The 20,326-nt window shown below is 40.0% G+C and overlaps 1 protein-coding gene across 6 annotated transcripts in view; it reads left to right on the top strand.

Annotated features, from left to right (window-relative positions):
* The first annotated feature begins 1,528 nt into the window (after positions 1–1,528).
* Positions 1,529–20,326, top strand: part of col12a1a (collagen, type XII, alpha 1a) — a 50,803-nt gene continuing 32,005 nt past the window's right edge. For 3 of the 6 annotated variants that reach the window (XM_017414220.3, XM_017414203.3, XM_017414230.3), the window contains exons 1-17: positions 1,529–1,862; positions 2,834–2,967; positions 6,127–6,243; positions 6,318–6,461; positions 7,562–7,615; positions 8,593–8,856; positions 8,942–9,106; positions 9,356–9,529; positions 9,616–9,906; positions 10,008–10,610; positions 11,448–11,726; positions 11,806–12,081; positions 12,184–12,456; positions 16,729–16,998; positions 18,164–18,430; positions 18,636–18,828; positions 18,942–19,066. In XM_017414220.3, the coding sequence (XP_017269709.1) occupies positions 2,898–2,967; positions 6,127–6,243; positions 6,318–6,461; positions 7,562–7,615; positions 8,593–8,856; positions 8,942–9,106; positions 9,356–9,529; positions 9,616–9,906; positions 10,008–10,610; positions 11,448–11,726; positions 11,806–12,081; positions 12,184–12,456; positions 16,729–16,998; positions 18,164–18,430; positions 18,636–18,828; positions 18,942–19,066 (3,565 nt within the window). In that variant the 5' untranslated portion in view covers positions 1,529–1,862; positions 2,834–2,897. The remainder of the gene's footprint in view (positions 1,863–2,833; positions 2,968–6,126; positions 6,244–6,317; positions 6,462–7,561; positions 7,616–8,592; positions 8,857–8,941; positions 9,107–9,355; positions 9,530–9,615; positions 9,907–10,007; positions 10,611–11,447; positions 11,727–11,805; positions 12,082–12,183; positions 12,457–16,728; positions 16,999–18,163; positions 18,431–18,635; positions 18,829–18,941; positions 19,067–20,326) is intronic. The other 3 variants (XM_017414211.3, XM_037977975.1, XM_017414241.3) reach the window with 3 other exon arrangements.

Below are 20,326 nucleotides of genomic sequence, written 5' to 3'. Positions count from 1 at the left end.
AGGTATACTTTCATGAGAATTTCTTTTTTTTTTTTTTTTTTTTTTAAATTTTCCTAAACAATACTGCTGTAAAAGATGGTTGATATGAGAAATCTTTCACTATTTTTGGCTCAAATCTACGCACCTCTTGATGTTGTTTAAAAAATAATTGTGCGATTTGAATCACTTATTTAAAAAAAAAGTATTTTTAACAGGTTACAACAGTTTTAAACTTCCCATTTTATTCAATGTTTCTTTAGGCAGAGGCTAAATGTGGAGTTAAATGAATTATGTTTAAAAATGTATTGCAAAATCACAGTGCTGTGTTGTTATTGCAGGAAGTTTATGTAGTTTTATTTGGCTGATGACAGCTTATAAATCACACAGAGAACACTTTCTTTATTGCACAGAGCAGTTTGTGTCATAATTTATTTGTGGTCAAGCAGAGATTAGCTCTTTACCAACAAACTGTTGGGAAACAAAAGAGAGGATCATATAAAACATAAAACATAAGCTCACATGCTTTTAAACAATAACATGTCTTCATTTTTTCTCTTTGAACAGGAGGATAACCGATTATCTGAATGACGGAGCCACAAGGATGCCACTGGTTTGGGATTAAATGAGTCGTGACGTTTCAGGTATTTCTTTGGAGGAATAAAACTCTCTGTGACCAGAAGTCGACCCGCCGGGTTGTCACAGACTGTGTCTCCATCAATGGCTGTTTGAGGTCCAGAAAACTGTTTGTGTTGGAATATAGATTCATCTGTTTCAGGTTTTATTTCTTTGCAGGAAGTGGATTTATTACCTACGAGCTCTCAAGAAGTCACAGTAAAAGAGGAATCCCCTCCTGGACTTGGAGGACTTGGTGTTCTGTTTGTCAAACTATGTTAGTTGTGGTGTTTGCATGAATTTAAATTGAGAAATAGAAGCAAGTTGTGTGTCAGGTTTGTTGCACTTACTTCATGGTTAAAATCTTTTTTTTTTTGATTATGTTAGTCATGGGCTGCAAAACCTATTTAAACATATTGTGAAATTGTAGCATCATTTAAAGCCTGCTTCTTGATGCAAACTTATTTTTGCCTCATAAATCATAATGAGTGGATATATATTTAAAGAAATGAACAACTTCTGAATGACTGAGCACATTTTAGCAGTTAGCAGCTCATTTGGAGGTGGTGTATTGTAAGCAGCCTGTTGAGTAAAATGTTTCTTGTGTTTGATTTATTTTGAACACTAGAGGGCGCCACAAACCCGCGAGTCTCCGTTAAATGAATGAGGCGCTGCTGCCACTCCGAACAAAGACAGTTTTCCATTTATTTTTCCACATTATGACTAAGAGTAAAAAGAAACAAAACGAGTTTCTTGCAACTCTTCATGAATTATGGGGAATCTATGTTAAAATCTGCTACCGAGAGTTTTGGTTTGCTTTCTGAGGTAATAATCTGGATGAAGTTGCCTGTTGCGCAAATAAAACACTTCCCTCCTGTCTGGAAAACTGCTGTGAAGTCATATTGGCCCCGCAGACACATTAAACCGGCAGACCAAAGGAATGCAAGTGGGGGGAAAAAAATCTAATTTTCAATCCCTGGGTCTTAGTAGGGGACATATATCAAGTGAGAGGCAGAACTTTCGCAAGAAGCCCATCTGATGGTAAAATGAGAGCTTGGAACTGCCCCCCTGGTTAAGTAGCTGATGGTTGACGGAATTCTTCCCACTTGGAAAGAGGCTTTTCCTTCTTGGACATCTGCTGGTGGAGCCTCCAGAAGCCTGACAGAGGAGAGAGGGGTCCATCAGAAGCTCCTGGTGTTTCTCTGCTCACCTCCAGAGCGGGCTGCTCTCACATCTGGGTCCCTTCACTTTTTCCAGGGGACTTTAAACAGGTCAGCACACAGACTTTCTTTTTTCTTTTTTTTTTCTTTTCTTGATGAGCTCTGAGACATTTAATTTTTTTTTAAATGACATTTTCTTAAAATTTAAGAGGGAATTTCTCTTTTTAGCACTTTATCAGAGAGCTGGTGTCTGCTCTTTGCAGCTTCAGAGAGTTATTTTTTGCTTCTCGAGATGTTTAATCACTTTAATGGAAATGCAGACAGATGAACCAGATGCATGGCGCAAATATTTCATGAGGTTTAAGCTGAATTATTTATAATTTTAGTCGTTTTTCGTGGAGCCCTGTTACCTGCAGTGTTGTTGCTTGTGCACCAGGCGGGGTGCAGAACCTGTGGTTGGGCTTCTCTGTGCTTTGAAGGAACCATACTGGATCAAGTCAATTAAATCTCTAAAATCTATTCTCTCTGTTTACATTTTAACTCAGATTTGGACCAAAATAGGCTACTGTATGCGTTACAAATACACCAACCCATTATTTTAGATGTATTTATGTGTGTGTGTGCCAGAGCTCAGACTCAGTGTTTTTGTTTTTTTATTTGGTTTCCCTAAAAGGACAGCCAGACATCCCTGCAGGGCTCAGAAAAGAGAGAAGCACAGGTTAGACTCTGCTGCGTGTAGAGATCTGCACTGAACCACCAAAGTGATCAAAGCAGCCAGAAAGCAATCAATTGTCAGTCTTTCGAAAGTCAGCACAGATAAGTTTGGCGTTAATAGTTTTTTCTTTTTTTTTTTTGTTTATTTATTATTAAAGAACCACAGTCTATCATTCGGTGCTAATTATGTACCTGGGGGTATGGGTGTGAACTGAAGGCAGCCAGGTGTAACTCTTATTGTGTAAAGAAGCTTTGATAATGCTTTTTTTTTTTGGAGGGGTTTTGGTATTTCCAAAGAAAACTGAAATGATTTTTCAGATGAGTTTATGACGCTGTCCGTTTCATTTGAACCTCCCAACAATCTGCAGCTCAGCCTCCGTCTCCCTTCGCCTCCAGGCTGATTGATGCGCTGCTGATCCTTCAGGGTGAAACATGAAGATAAGGCTGTCGCTGGCCACGGCTGCCTTCCTCGCAGCCCTGCTGTCCTCTATAGAAGCTCAAGGTAAATGAAACCACCTGGCTTCTCCCCTCTTACATAACTGTCCTACTCTGGCTCTTCATCTCTTCTTCTCTCCTTTTTTTTTTTTGCTCTCCACTGGTTTTTGATGTTCCAGGGTTTAGCTCTTGACTTAAATATCAGAAAGTGATCATAATGAATACTGTGTTTCCTGATAAACTGAATAAAGTTGCTGTTATTTCATGCTGTTTAACCATGTGAGTGATTCCTTGATGACTGTTAATGCTTTTTATCTCTCGTTTGAAATCCCTTTGACTTGCTGCGAACTTTGATTTAAATCCAAGCCCAGACTTTTTGTATTTAACCTGCAATTTTCTCCAAGATACAAATCAAATTAAAGTTTGTTTCTTGCACAACATCTAACTAAATGCATTAAAGAGCTCACCAAGAGTAGAACTCAAATTGTTTTATGTGTTTCCCAATAAATGTTAGAGCAATGTTTCTTTTTTTTTTTTTTTAAAGTTTTATGGCTGTACATGTCCCAAAGCAAAATGGGAAAAATGCCAGATTCTTGGCAATTAAACTGCAGCACGTTTATTACAAAAATGTTAAAGATCTTGTCTAAATTTAGAATGCCTCCAGCAGGAACTTGAAAATGGTAAAACTAATCATTTAAAATGCGCCTATTACAAATTTTAGTCAATAAAAGAGTAAAAGGTTGTGTGGTCAAAAACAGTAAAGTAAAAGCACCGCCTCCGAAGTACAGTTTTGTGAGCTAAAAGTCAAGAATTACTTAAAAAGCTAGTCATAGATGCTTAACATCATGTAGTCGTTGGATTAGTTTGGACTCACTGTGATCTCTTATTGCACAGTTCAGTCCAAACTAATAGCAAGTATAGATTTATAGTATGGAAACTTTTCTCTCCCCCCCCTCCTTTGAGAGCTCTCTTGTCTCCCCTCACATATCTTCACTAGCTGAATGGAAAGATGAAATATGAGAGGAGTAAATTAATCCTCCGACAGCACAAAGACAAAGAGGCTTTCTGAGGCTTTTTTTTTTGCGGGCATCCGCAGAAACGCTGAGTTGCAGGACATATGGAAAGTTAATACGCACTAATGTTTAGTGTCAGCACATGTTGCGGAATGACTTTGGCATCTGTCCCTGCCTCTTTGGGGAGAGTCGGTGTTCTTTCCTCCTCTTCTCGGTCTCTGCTCCTGGCGGTCGCTCAGGTCAGGATTGCTGACTGGTTGACTGGCTGGAGACTGAGGTAACACAACAGTAGCCAGACTCCGGGCCCCTGGGAGCCAGAGGTGTTCCTTATTAGGAGCTGATGGGGCCACCATTCAAATAACAAGACCAACCACAAGGCCTAAACAACACACCAGAGATTGTTATTTCAACAAAAACCACATCTGTTCCTCGAGTTTTTTTTTGTTTTTTGTTTTAAACCACCAGCACATATGGTCAAACCAACTGTAACAAATTATAATGACACACTCCAACCAATTTTTTCCAAGAATAAATGTGTTTGAAGACCCATTTAAACAATTTTCTGAAAATTTACAATCCATCATTTGCTACACACAAACCCTCCCTCCTACAACACATGTTCTGTACCCTCATTTGATGCTGGAGATGAAGAAATCAGGGCGAACATGGTCCATCGGGGCTCCTTGAGTTGAAGCGCCAGGTTGGTGATCCTCCAATCCCAGTGTTTTTGTAAAGTACTTGGCAGGCTCCTGTTTGTCATCTGCCTGTGCATTCATTGTGTCCCAAGCTATGGCCTTCTCCTCATAGTGTATTTTACAATGATATTCTGGTATTAACGTTTGATCTGCACCCAAATGTCTAATGCATGCTCATTTATTTAACATTTTTGCATCATGGTACCAATGTGGAAAACTTAGAGCCGAGGTCATGCATTTTGCCAACATCCTTAACAAATTTAAACATAAAATTAATCATGTTAATCATTTTTCTTGAGCAGGAATTTTATGGAATGCGATTGGAAATGATTTAACGTTGCATGACACATCTAAAAATTACAGTTTGAATGTGAAAAACTAGCCTAACTGGAGATATGAACTCAAACTGTGTCGGCAAATTCTGATAGCTTTTAATGAATCTGGTAATATGTTTTAAATGCATGGAAATGACTCAGTACTAAACACCGACACACTCGGATTAATAAGTCATTTTCTTTACACTTCATTAGAAAATGCAAAAAAGAGAATATCATTCTAAAATACGTTTGTCATCTCTGTCTTTGTGGTCCCAACTTGTACATGGAAACGTCCTTGTTGTCCCACTCCTTCAAAGTTGTTGAGTCAAACAACTTTCTCATGTACATGATGCATGACGCTGCCATCGACTCAGCTGAATGTGAAGACGTGTCACACGTTTCGTTCTATTTGTCGTATCCATCTACACTCTCTCTGTTGTCGCACATGTGTTTTTGAGACGTTTTCTCGTGCATTTCGCTGCAAGAGAAAAAGTACACAAGAGTCTCCGGCGACGAATTGTGTATTCGTTTGAAAGGTTTGCAACGGATGCGTGCCACTCACTTGTGCAAACCAAATAAACAACAAACCATGTTTTTGTCTCTGAAAATATGTTTATATACTCTGTATATATAACATATGGTGTTCAGCTCTGACAAGAATGACTTCAGTAACCGTATGACAATCTTGATCCCATTGTATAAACTTGAGAATGAAGTCACTGTTTTTTTTGTTTTTGTTTGTTTTTTGTAATACTGAGCTCAACCACATCATAAAAAAAGTTTAGTATGTGGTCGAGGCATGCAATGTAATGACTGCACTTAGCATGTGTTGTATTGTTCACTCACTTTGGTAAATTGTGTGTGGAGTTGTGCACATGACATGTTTGCCAGTGCTTGAGTTGCAGGCCATCCCGGTTGGGCAACTCAAACAAGCGCCATTTTCCTCAGAAAAAAAAAATAAAATAAAAAATGGCTACTCACTCTTTTATTTTTAAGTGTTGTCCCATGTTCCGTACCTGTCATTCTCACATATTGATGTCATTTCTGTGTGCCTGCCCCCAACAACGAACGAGTGCGCTTCAGTCATGAAGTGTTTGTAGTTGGGATTAATGTGAATGCTCTGAAACATCTGATGTACCTACTTTCATACACATCTTTCACGTATGGTGGCATTTAACAGCGTTTTGTCCTTTGTTTGCAGTGGAACCGCCCTCAGATTTGAAATTTAAAATTCTAAATGAGAACACAGTGGAAATGTCATGGACAAAACCCTCGGTAACGATAGAGGGCTTCAGAATACAAGTTGTATCAGACGCAGGTAAGCATGACGCCAGTACTTGTTTAACAACTGAAGCTCCGCAACAATCTTGTAATTACAATTCTCTTTTCTAGATGAACAGGCCAGAGATTTTACCCTCAGTGCAGACACAACAACAACCTCCATCACCAATCTGACTCCTGACTTGGATTACACCGTGACAATAAACTCCTATGATGGTTCAGAGGAGAGCATCCCCATCTATGGACAACTGACAAGTACGTACATGCACTATGAAAGTACATTAAGTACTACAGTACTGTGCACAAGTCTGCCATTTCTTTTTATTTTCCTTCAAACTAGACAGACTTTCTTGTACTCTTAAAAATGATCTTTAGTAACAGTTTTCCAAGACTTTCTGAAGGTTTTTCAAAGTTTTTCTTTACACTTTGGCTGCTTTTTCACTCATTTTCAGTCTATAATCTCATCATTTTCAAATAAATGTTCTATATTAGGCCACTTATCTCTGATCTGTGAATAATCAGGTATAAAAAAGCTCCTAAACTCAAGAGATGAACCGGTGTTGTGTCAACTCATAGCAAAAAGAACCAATTTAGTTAAGATCTTTACTGTCACAAAAACAAAATTTGTTGCCATTTCTTTAACCAAATCTCTGAAAAATGCCAAAAATAACACAGTTTGACACATAAAACAGTATTTTAGCACAAACAAAGTGATTCCGAAGGTGTTATGAGCTGAAAACTTGTCACAGTAAATTAAGTCCTTTGTCAGGACTTTGCTGGACTTCTTCCTTTTTCACAGCCTCTTCATTTGCAGTCCGTACTTTACAGGCCTTTTGTAGTACGGACACACTTTACACAATATAATGGTAGAGTCAAAGTTAAGGACTGAACTGAAAATGAGTGACGAAGCAGCCAAACTTCAAAGTTAAACTGTCAGAAAACTCTTAAGACCAGTGGATACAAGTGGAAGATATTAGGGTGTTATTACATTTGTAGTTTCAGGTAATGTTTCATAAGACAGCATATCTGTGTTTTTTTTTTGTAAATATGGTTAGTAAATTAGAAATAGAACTTTAGAAATTTAAAGCCTTTTTGTTGCTCCTCAAAGCTCAGAAATATGGAAAAAGTGAAGCGATGCAGTTTCCATTTAGCCACAGAAAATGTTGGAACGCAGCACAAAATAACATCGGTTTACCGTCTCCAGTTGTTCTCTTTTCACAGCTTATGAATGTGGTTTTGATCCTGCAGACTGGCTTTTACGATGTGTTGATTCTTTTTTCTGCCTACTCTCTCCCCTGTGAAAAAGTACACAGTGAATCAGTCCAGCAAGTCACCAAGTGTTTCCTTTGTTTCAGTCCAGTCGAGTAACACCAGTGGACGAGTCAGGAGGCCGCTGTCAGATACAATCAGTGAGTATGTTTACTGTGATGTCAACCAAAACGCTGAACAGAACCAGGCCCTCCACTCAGCTCTCCAAAACTTTAGATGCATTGTTTCCCTTTTTCATTGTCATAATGATGTTTTGTTTGCCATGCGGTTGCTACCAGGTAGACCGACAGGCTTTTGACACTTACTGGGAAGGTACACATTAGTTAATTTAATTCAAACCAATGGGCTCATCCAGAAAAGGAAACCTTAGATCGAGGAAGTAGCTTATTCTGTTACAAGTCAAGGACTAAAGAGGAGCAGGAAGGTAATGTAAACCAATGGTGTTGTTACAGAAACTGTCGCTACGATGCCAAGTTTAAAGCTATGCATGTAAAAAGTATTTCACAACAAATCAAAATGTCCTTTTGAGAATGTAGTTTAATGAGAAATTAGAAACAGAACCGTATCCAAACGAGACCAGGAGTAAAGAGGATTAAAAGTCCATCTATGTAATCCATGCCAATTTATTTTTAATAGTTGTCTCAAATGCTCCAGAAAATTTCATTTGTGATATAAATCCCCGTGGAGTTTGGTGGAACCTCTGCTAAATGTTTAGTCTATGGAGCCACATTCAGCTTCCATCTGCTGGGGTAACTGAAGCAGCTCCACTGTTTGGCATCGCCTCATTCTTCCTTTGATGTCTGAATGCAGTTCTTACCCATCCAATAGTTGATTTTATTTAGACGTTCAGAAAAAAAAAACTGAGTCAGTGTGACAAATTGTTCAAAAGTGAAGCAGCTTTTTCATTGGCCTTCTTTCAGATTTGGAGCTGATTTACTTTGAGAAAGCAAAAGATTTAGTTTTCTGTGTTTTGACGTTCCTCACACCCATTAATAACCGGCAGAGTAAATGTTTGGCTAATCCAGATCGATCAAAATGTGTAGCATAAAGTCTAAACGTTTCTCCCTTGACCGGCGATCGAATCATATTTCTACTGTTTTCATAACTTTTTTCACAGAGTGTTCTGTCAGTGCAATAGCAGATTTGGTTTTTCTGGTGGACGGCTCTTGGAGCGTGGGCAGAGAAAACTTCAAACACATCCGTAGTTTCATTAGCGCCCTGGCAGGAGCCTTTGACATTGGAGTGGACAAGACCCGAGTGGCTGTGGTCCAGTACAGCACAGACACCCGCACAGAGTTCCCCCTCACTCGTTACACCAGAAGAGGAGACCTGCTCCAAGCCATAAACTCACTGCCATACAAAGGAGGGAATACAATGACTGGTATGGGGCTCATCAGTATGACATAAAAAAAACAGATATGTAGAAGCAAGAACTACAAATATTACATGTATGCTTGTTTTTAAAGGTGATGCCATTGATTACCTGATAAACAACATCTTTACTGAGGCTGCTGGATCAAGGAAAGGTTTTCCAAAGGTGGCCATGATCATCACAGATGGAAAATCCCAGGACCCAGTGGAAGAGCATGCTGAAAAGCTTAGGAACATTGGAGTGGAAATATTTGTCCTAGGTATGTTTCTTTATTCAGTGTTTTGTGAACTCATGCTCTCCCATGTGAATGCCTTCTTTTTCTTGGAAACAATTCAATTTTCCATTGGTTGTTCATCTTAAGATACATATTTGTCTCAGAAAAAGTAAAATACTTTTTTCTTTTTTCCCCGACTTAAGTACTATTCCAAAACTTTTAAAGGTTTATCACATCTGCAAAGCAGGCAGGAGGAACACATGAGTTACTGGTGTCATACATTTTTCCGTGCAGGTATCAAAGGAGCAGATGAGGATGAGCTCAGGGAAATTGCATCCACACCTCATGGCAAACATGTGTACAACGTGCCCAACTTTGACCTGATTCAAGAGATCCAGAAAAAGATCATCACTGAAGTGTGCTCTGGTGTTGATGACCAGCTTAGCTCCCTTGTCAGTGGCGAAGAAAGTAAGTCATTGCATTTAATCAGTGAGAGTTCTATACTTTTTGCGTGACTTCTTTTGGACAATAGTTGACAATTCTTTTTTTTTCAGTGGTGGAGCCAGCCACTAACTTGCTAGTCACAGAAATTGCATCTAAGTCAATGAGGGTGACATGGGATGCTTCCCTGGGTGAAATCACAGGCTATAAGATCACCCTTAATCCCATGGTACCTGAAATGAAGCGCCAAGAGCTGTACATAGGACCCACACAGACATCTATCAATGTTCGTGACCTTTCCCCTGAGACTGAGTATGAGATCAGCTTGTATGCCCTCAAAGGTCTGACACCAAGCGAACCCATTATGGAGCTGGCAAAGACTCAGCCCGTCAAAGTGTTAACAGGTAAAGAGATTTATTACTTATGGATTGTCTCTCTCATCCACAGTCAGTAATGCCATTTTGTTTGATCATGAAGTAATCTGTGATTTCTTGTCTTTCTCAAGAGTGCTCTCTGGGAGTGGATGTGCAGGCTGACGTGGTCCTACTGGTCGATGGCTCATACAGCATTGGATTAAACAACTTTGCTAAAGTCCGTGCCTTCCTTGAGGTTTTGGTCAATTCCTTTGACATCGGACCCAACAAAATCCAGATTAGCTTGGTCCAGTACAGTCGTGATCCACACACTGAGTTCGCTCTCAACACCCACCATGACATTAGGGCTGTCGTCAGAGCGGTGCAAACCTTTCCCTACCGAGGCGGTTCCACTAATACTGGCAAGGCCATGACCTACGTCAGGGAGCGGATCTTCATCAACTCCCGAGGAGCCCGAGATAATGTCCCCCGGGTCATGGTCCTGATCACTGACGGAAAGTCATCAGACTCCTTTAAGGATGCTGCCACCAAGTTGAGGAATATCGATGTGGAGATTTTTGCCGTTGGTGTGAAGGATGCAGTGAGGTCGGAGTTGGAAGCCATCGCCAATCCACCAGCAGACACTCACGTCTATGAGGTGGAGGACTTTGATGCCTTCCAGAGGATTTCCAAGGAGCTGACTCAGTCCATCTGTCTGAGGATTGAACAGGAGCTGCTGAAGATTAAAAAGAGAAGTACGTAGGAAAAAGCTGCAGTATTTCTTTAAACTTTTCGTCATCTGTTTTCATTTTTTGTGAATGATTAAAATATGGTAGAGGATTTATGAGGGTCCATACAATAATATATAACATATTGATATAATCTGTCCCCCAGACTGCAAAGAATCAGAAATGTCAAGAAAGAGATAAACAAGATATTACAAAGTTCCATTTTTCTTGAAAGTCAGAATTCTGATCTGGGATCTGTATCACTCCCAACCTAACTGTGACCTAGTTACAGGTCATAAAACAAGTAGGTTTTGCCTCTTTTTGTGCTCAATCACCAGGATAGGCTTTACCTATTTAGGCTTTAGCTAAAACAACAAAATAAGCTGTGTCTCATGCATTTTAAGACAATAGTAATATGTTAATTAATAAAAAAAACTGTACAGTAATATGTGTGCAGCTGATTTAAAGAGATATCATCAGACAGAAGTGCAAATAGCTTTAACCTTTTTTATGGCCCATGCAGCCATGCTGGATTTTTTTCTTGGGGTTGTTGAGGAACCTCTAACTTTTTTGAAAGCTGTTAGTTACAGACAAGTTTTTAAGAACTTGGAACTCACCAATAAACTGCATGTGCTATGTCCTTTCTTCTAATGAGAGCCATTGCAGTAATTGGCAATATTTTTGGTTGAAACACAATAGATATTGAAACAATTGTCATATTTCAACCCAGCTGTTCTTTTTTTTATTTAAAAAAGTCACTGTAGGTTTGAGGAAGAATGGTGTCACAAGTTACTTACACTGTAGTTGTTCACTAAATTGACAGAAATTGACAGAAATTCTCAAAAATCTATTTTACTTTTGCAGGTCTGCTTCCTCCCACCGACTTGCAGTTCTCTGAGATCACCTCCCGAAGCTTCCGTGCTACCTGGAGAGCGCCGACTGCTGATGTTTTGTCTTACTTAGTGCGTTTCCGTAAGGCTGAAGACATCACTGGAGACTATGTTTCCCTGATAGTGGCTGGTGATACCACCACATCCATTCTTCCCCACCTGACTCCCATCACCACCTACGAAGTCAATGTCTTTTCTCAGTTTGAAAAAGGAGACAGTTTCCCTTTGACTGGTGAAGAAACCACTCTCGAAGGTAAGAAATTTACCTTGATTTGACATAAAACCATTAAATGGAAAAAAGATTTGTGATTTATTTTAAATTCTCTTTTCAGAACAAGGCACTGTACGGAATCTACGAGTCACAGAAGAGACTACGAACAGTTTCAGAGTGTCATGGCAGTCTGCTCCCGGTTCGGTGATTAGATACCGCCTGACCTATGTTCCACTCAGTAGTACAGGAGAAATATTGGAGGCTCAAACCATCGGACCAGAAACTAGCATAGTTCTCCAGGAGTTGTTCCCAATCACCACCTACCGTGTGTCTGTGTCTGCTGAGTATGCAACTGGCATCGGAAACGAGATGCAGGTGGATGGCACCACCAAGGAAGGTGAGTCTACAGGCTACTGTTCATTAAGACGTTTTGCAAAACTTGGGTTTGTAACTGATGAATATGTGTTAGTTTTCTCATTCAGTTTTATTTTGCTTTCAGTCCGTGGTTCTCCTCGTGATCTTCGTGTCTTTGATGAGACGATTTCAACAATGAAACTGACGTGGCAGGCCGCTCCAGGAAACGTCCTTCAGTACCGTATTGCCTATAAGCCTGCAGAGGGAGGTGAGAGGAAGGAGATATCTGTCAAAGGAGATACCACCCAGGCTGTGCTGAAGAACCTCCAACCAGACACCGAATATGAGCTGTTTGTTACCCCACGCTATTCAAGTGGTCTGGGTGATCCTCTTCTGGGAACAGGAACCACTTTAGAAGGTAAGAACAAATGTCACATAGCTCATTTGAAACTTTTAAAGCTTCATAAGAATGATTTTATAGCCAAAGTGATGTTTTGCATTGTGTCAGTGGATTGAGTAAAAAGGCACTTCTGTGAACCTAGCTTGGCTTAAAATGATCTCACTCTGTCGGACGCTCCAAGACCGAATCATCTGGTATTTCTCATCAGAATCCTTCATTATTATTTAAGGAGTTGTGGTTTTCTTTTGCATCTTTGGTTTATTATCAGGGTTGTGGTTTGTGAAAAGAAGAGCCGACGTGGCCAACGTGGCACATGAAGTAATTCTGTTGGCAGAAATGGTGGGTTAGGCTGCCCATGATGGCAGGGAGATGGAAATAAGCCTGGAATGCTTGTAAACTTTAAAAACATATGGAACAGCTTGGAGCAGACTTTAGCTATGTGTCTGTTTGATAATGGTTTTATATCTTAGTCTGTATTGGATGTATGATTTATTGCTTTGCAGTGATTTTTATGAAATATCAGGGATATCGTTTTTAATTTTTTGCTGTAAGTAGTTGCTGCTGATTGCTCGCCTTTAGTTAAACCCATCTGACTAAACTTAGCGATCAGCAGCTGCAGACCATCTGTGGGTTGTATTGTAGAGTACACAACTAAAGTTGGTCTGGTCTTCTGTTCATCTCACACAGAGCAGGAAGTTTGTTGTAGTGCCACACCACAGGAAGGGAAGTTAGAGACAGGGAGCTAAGGAGGGGCGAGGTCTGAGAAGTCAAGAACAAAGACACTTTGTTTGGCAGAGAAGAATATCCCTTTTAGCCTATTTCATTTTCAAAATTTAAAGAACTACGAAGCCATCTCAACTATAGCATTTTGGAGTAAATGTTAGTCTCTGAATTTGGTTATACAGTAAAATCATTTGCTATGCGTGATAATCAATGCCATGGTAAGGTAAATTGGATTATTGTTTTGGCCCAACTGTTCGGGAAAGGGCATAGAGGAAATCAGGATTGCCTGCTTTCAATTATGTGTTCCTTTTTTGGGTGCTTAAAGATCTGATACTGACTTTGCAATAATAGGAAAATGCTGTATTTCATTTATCCTTTTAAGTGCCAAAATGTAAACAGTCTTGAGTCTGTCTTTAATTATACCCACAGTTTGTTCAATCTAAATATGACTCTGGTCTGAAAGCAGTTTGGGGCTTTGTTTGTACTAAAATTTAAAATAATATTTGTCTTTATTGTTGGCCTCCAAAAATGCCTGATTTTAATATGTACTTGTATTAGATACCATGCAGTTCTAGGTTATGAATAATAGGGCTTCTGCTCACTTTAATCATGGAGAAAGAAATACATTTTCCCCTCTGAATTCACAATTTCAGCAATTAATGCCAATCTATGTGTATATAAATGATGTATACAACATTTTGTTGAATGAAAGGGCATTTTGTTTGCTGATTTCCTTTTTTGCCGTTCCCAAACTGATTAAAGGGCCTGGTTTTGATTACAGCATCGGCTTCCATAGGTCAAATCTGTGCTGTCATCAGAAACACACCCACTCAGGAAAAAGCCTCAATGACAAAGCACTTTTTTAGCCATCTAAAACTGTAAAGCTGTCTGGCCACAACACTAATCCAATTGTGTTCAACGCCATTCATTTTGAGTTTCCCACTCTGTGAAGTCCGCGTAGGCAAAAACTGGAAGAAAGTGGTTTTTGCACAAAGAGCTCCCTTGTGGCTCACAAGAGGTGCCAGTCAACACAGAAGCCTCGAGCTGGACAGAAACATCCTGAAACGACTCGGGAGCGCTCAAATGAACCTCCCAAATGTGGATATTATACACAAACTTGGTGAAATTATTTACTTAAGAGCCGGGAGTTTTAGTCTGCAGGTGGAAGATGTTACCTAAGATTACCTCGAGTTGTGGGTGAGCTGTCTGTTTTGTCTCAAGAACTGTCTGCTCATCTTCCTCGAGGGTGGTGCAAAAGGCAGGCAGAGGCAAAGCATCAGGATGAGTGGAAAAAAATGGTACTTCAAGATGTGAAATACAATACCTGAGGCTGTCCAAAATCAAAAGAGACATATGTTCCTAAGTGGTACCCACTTTGCCAAGACATTAATTACTTGCATAATACCTGTCTAAGTTTTCAAATGTGATAGGTTCTGTTTTTCTGCTTTAATTTGTGAAAGAGCACATTATGAGGTTCATTTGCAACATATGTGTTTAGTTTACTCTTAAATTGATGCTTTTGGCACCTTGTAGCCATCTTAGACTCTGTCAGTGGTATTGTCAGATTGGTTTTCTCCAAATATTGTAAAGATCCTGTGAGGTAACGCTGGGAGCAATAAGTTTTGGCTGACAGACATTGAGGACTTCATCTGTGTGGCTCATGTGTACGTAGAAGGGAACCAAGAGGAGTAAAGAAAGCTTAATCTTGGGCGCCAGTGCTGAGATGGCACGGTGATTTTTTTTCCAGGGGAAAATTATGAAATTATTTACAACCCCGTCCCCTGACTCAAAAAACCAAAACATTTCGTGAAAGACACAATGCAGCCTTGTGAGCCATTAGGAAATTGCCACAATATGGTGAAGTTTTATGTCTTTTTGTTTTTCTTGACTCTCATTTAGTTGAGACATTTTTGGATGCAGATGCCAAGGTTATTTAATCCCTGCAGGAGAGGATATTTATTGTGACATATGAGGCTTTATGTAGACGTTCAAGCTGCTGTAATCTCAGATCTTAATTTAAAAGTCTCTTGCCTTGACACAGGATGATGGAGTGTGGGCTCCTACATAGAGGTGGCTGTAATCCATTCTGTTATTATGGCTATAACAAGAAACATGTAAACATGTTTTTTGTAACTAAACACTATTGGAAAACTGACAAATAATGACTAAATATTTACTGTTTGGCTGTAAACCTTTAGCCTGCCTGCGTGCCATGTGTTTCGTGCTTTGCTTCTTTTGGAGTGGCCCCTTCGCCTTGGCTTGTCTGAAAAGTGAGCCACTGTCTGCAGAAGTCATTACCTTGTGATCTTTTCACCCCATGCTTCACACACACAGCCAGAAAAGTCAGTCAAGTTCATCCACCTCTTTCTGCTCTGCAAAGATAAATCTTCTGATGGCGTGATCTGGACATTTGTAAGCGGCCCGCTCTGTTTTCACGGTTCTCCAAAATCTGGAACTCCTCATTAGTTTGTTGCCATTGCGCTTGAAAAATGGCCTTTGCTCTCAAGAAGCAGGTTTGCTGCTGCTGTTTTTTTTCCTCTTGAGACCAGTTTGATGCTGAGAAGCACTCATGGGGTGAAAGACAGGGACAAGTGGTTGATTGTCTTGTGAGATTTTTGAATAATTATGAGATTCATTCATGCTAGATTTGCACTCCAGGTCACTCTTTATGTGTTTTGTTAAGTTTGATGAATGGGGTTTGAGTCAGACCACCCTGCATCTAGGCTCTGCTGTATCTGTGATTATATTGTCATTAACTGCTGGCATGTTGGAGTTTAGGAACCCGAAAGAGGATCAGGGTCCATGAGGTTGTATGGGGAGGATCTGTGCAGGAGCCCTTCTTCCTGCAAAGGATCCAGCCCTATTAGGACATCCATCCTGGGGAGCCCTCCTCAACAATGGGTATCCCTTCTAAGCCAAGCATCTGCTGGCTGTCCATCATGAAACACCACCATAAAATTCCCTCCTCTTCAGTTCCTTGTATCCCTTCTTTCACAATAATCCCCCAAGGAAAAGTGAGTGGAAAGAAAACGGGGGCAAGCTCAACATCTGCAAGTGTAGAAAACACACTTTGTGGATCTGGTTTCCTCCGCTTCAATGGAAAACTCACGTTGTGCCGGGAGAGGATATGTGATTTGTGATGGGTTTTGCAGAACTTTTTCCAGGAGGCTTGCTGAAAATCAAGTTGCTCAGACAGATCCTGGGGGGTTAAAGTGGAGACAGATGAGTGAAAGCCGGTGGTTTATTGCCAGAGCTGATGGTCTTGCCCTTTCTGTGTCATGCTCACTTCCTCAGATCAACATAAATCTGCATTAGAAATTAGCATCACTTTGACAAGACAATCACTGAAGTGCTTTATACCTTCATACATACAGTACAACACCTGTCTTACACCATTTGTGTTGCACTGAAATAAATCAAAATAGGGCAAACTTGGGCTCATATGTTCTCAGAAAATAAGCAGAAACTATACCTCTGCTTAAGTTTTTGTTTTGTTTTGTTTCTAATTGTGTTACACACTGGCCCATGTTATTTTATTGTTAACTGTTGGTTTTATTTTATCCACAGAGCTCGGCTCACCCAGAGACCTGGTGACCAGTGACGTCACTGACACCAGCTTTGGAGTGTCTTGGACTGCCGCCCCGGGTAACGTTCGCCAGTACCGGATCACCTGGAAGTCTATGTTCAGCAATGAGGCTGGAGAAAAGACAATACGAGGGGACACCACGAACACTGTTCTGAATGATCTCACCCCAGAGACGCTTTATCAAGTGTCTGTGTATGCCATCTATGGTCGTGGAGAAGGCCAGCCATTGGTTGGAGAGGAAACCACAGACAGTAAGTTATTATAGATCCTCCTTTATTTTGGTATATTTTTGATTTTCTTTATACTTATTGGCGCGTTTTCTTCCATGCATTACATACAAATGCCTCTCATTTTTTAAAAGCATACTAATACTTAAAGTTTCACATGCTGCAAACTGCAAATTCCATAGACTGTCAGGTACCATTTTGGGGTTTCATGAGGAAATAAGAACCCCTCTTGTTCGGCTAAAAGTTTTAAAACAACATCAGTTACTTGTGTTTAAAGATTATGAATTCTTCACTTGCTCATTTTAAAGCCTGCTTAAGTATATTTATTACATATAAAAGGTAGAGGTGATGTAATGTTCATGGCACCTGTGCATAGTTTTCATGCAAGATGTCCAACAGAAACTGGCCTCTCTCCTTGTTAGACTATACTCATGCTTGGATGAGAAAAGCACATTGAACGGAAACTTGCACCATTTAGGAGGGATTTATCCACCAGTTAGTGAAATGGAATGTACTGAAATAAAATGATTTCCGACCATCATTAGTGTTTATTCAATCTGGCCATCTAAAAATGTGGTATACACACCAAATACAAACAGCTTTGTCAACTCAAATGTTCTCTTTTCTTGACGTTGCACGTCTTTCTTTTGCTTTCTTTTCTTCTGCTTAATATAAATCACAGGTCTCATCGGGCTGAACCACATGGCAAACTTGGATGCGTTTCTTTTTTTCCGTTAATAAAAGTCCTCCCTCTGAAGTAGAGCGTTCTGAATATTTTCCTCAGCTCCTTTTGAAACCTTTCACTATTCAAACTTGCCTTTCCTTCTCTAAAAAGTAGTTTTATGAACACAAGCTGGAAAAAGTAAGAACTACATTTATGGGTTTGCTAAAGTGATCTCAAGCCTTGCTTCTATAACCACCAACTAAACATGATCAGTCATGAAAATTTGTGCCTTTTGATGTATATTTCTGGAATTTTTAAGCATTTAAGTAGGTTTACATTCACACACATATGGAAACCAACTTTGAGGTACCCAACCATGTCACTGTTTAGGTTACTTAACGCAGGAAATCCATGCTGCTTATATTTCCAAAGGTATATTGGAAACATGGGTGGTTTAGCACACATTTTGCACAAAATTCCATCTGAAAATGATCCTCTCTGAAGTTTTCTTTTCTTTTTTTGCAGTCTCTGCTGCTGGAAGAGCCATTGTTGTCTCAGAAGAGACAGAGAAGAGCATGAAGGTGGCATGGCAACCAGCCCCTGGACAGGTAGTCAACTACCGCGTTACTTACAAACCTCAGGTAGGAGGACGACAGCTAGCTACCAAAGTACCCGGTGGGACCACCTTCACTGTGCTGAAACGCCTCACTCCACTCACGACCTACGACATCTCAGTTGTTCCGATCTACCGCTCCGGAGAAGGCAAAGCAAGGCAAGGAGAAGGAACGACACGTACGTTGGCCTATCAGTCACCACACCACAAATGTTGCTTCTTCTGTTGCCAGCTTTGGAAAACGTTGATCTCTCATGACAGCCACATCCTGATCACAACCCCCGCATGCTATTTCACTTTACAATATGCAGAAAACATACCAGTTAATATACAGTGCTGGAAGATTTCCACTTTAATCGATCTGTGCATTTCTGTCCTGTTTAGTGTCGCCTTTCAAAGGTCCAAGAAACCTTCAGACTTCTGAACCAACAAAGACTAGTTTCAGAGTCACCTGGGACCCAGCTCCCGGTGATGTTAAGGGCTACAAAATCGCTTTCCACCCTACTGAGGATGATATAGACCTAAGAGAACTTCTGGTCAGTCAGTATGACAACACTGTGGTGCTGGAGGAGCTCAGGTGTGCCTTAAAGCTCTTTTCTCATTTCAGTAATTTCAGTTCATTTTAATCTTTTGTAGAATAAATAACAGAATATTATGTAAAAACATTTTTTTTTCTTTCTTGGTCCCCAGAGCTGGTACCAAATACACAGTGAGTGTGTTTGGTATGTTTGAAGGAGGAGAGAGTATGCCACTGGCTGGAGAGGAGAACACCACTTACTCTGACGATCCTGACGGTCCATATTTCGGAGAACCAAGTAAAGTTGCTTAAGATTTTAGTTACATTCCCATATGAACTGAATCACTCTTTTAAATGACAAAAACAACCAAAGAATATGTTGAAAGTAAAAACTGAGTCAGAACCTCCTGTTATTATGTCTGTCATCACCTTTAAAGCAGAAGTTTAGGTGCATTAGATCTCTTCGCAGCAACAGTCAAACATCTGACTTTATATCACGCAGTAAATTTTTGTTTAGGAAAATGCACTTTAATCTTACAACCTATAAAAGACAAAAATGTGCCTTTCTTCAAAGCTAAGCCTCATGCATTAACAGATGTAATGGCAGTTCCATATGTCTGCCCTCTTCCTGTTTTCATCCTGGTGTCTTTTGGGGATTTTTTTTTTTTTCCAGTCCATATAGAGGCTCTGTAAAAACAAGCCATGCACGGACAATTTGTTTGCAGGTTTAAAATGTTTTACTACCCAGTGAGTCAGAACATGGTGCATAGATAGTGAGTGTGAGAGGAGGAAAAATGTCTTTGTTGAAAGGAACTGTAAAGGTCAGTTTGACTGCTTGCTCCTAATAAGGAGACAGATTGCTGCTCTGCAAAATGAAGTGAAGATGTGAGAGAATACCTCATATTTTACCACCTGCTGCCAGCAGCTTAGTCTTTACAGGAAGATTCCAAGACTTCCTCATATTGCATTAATTTTCTGCAGTCAAACTCAGACAGAGAATGGAGTGACTTACTGTAGCTAAACAGTGACTTCAAATGCTGACAATAATGCCACTTCTGATCATTTTAGTGATCATAGCCTCACACTTAAAGAAACTAAGTTATGCCTACTTGGCGGTAGAGGACATTGAACACTTTAGCAGGCAGGATTATTGCCATCCTGGTCAAAATGTTGACACCAAACATAATTGTCTGTTAAACATCTTTTTATTTGTTTGTTGCACAACAAGCCACAGCATCAGCAAGTTCCGGTTTCAGGCGTGTGGCTCGGCATTTTGCTGTCATAGTTTAGAAAAGCAAAGCCACAAATCACCGGTTTGTTTTTGCAAAGCTACATTCTATTTACTCCCAACTCTGAGATATTACTTCACTCCCTCCCCAGTCAGCTATTCCCACTATTCGTGTTTATAAATTTACTGCTCAGAGCAAGTCTTTTCCTTTTGCAAGATTTGATTCTAATGAAAATTAAGAATGATAACAAAATAATAAAAGGCAGGTAGATTAGAGACTTATTGTGCATGTTTATATAATTTCATGGTTAATCCATCTTAAAAGGGTCA

Source organism: Kryptolebias marmoratus, linkage group LG10, assembly GCF_001649575.2.
Source record: "Kryptolebias marmoratus isolate JLee-2015 linkage group LG10, ASM164957v2, whole genome shotgun sequence".
Taxonomy (NCBI): Eukaryota; Metazoa; Chordata; class Actinopteri; order Cyprinodontiformes; family Rivulidae; genus Kryptolebias; species Kryptolebias marmoratus.
Note: the sequence above shows the minus strand (reverse complement) of the source record. Positions and strands in the feature narration are given on the sequence as shown.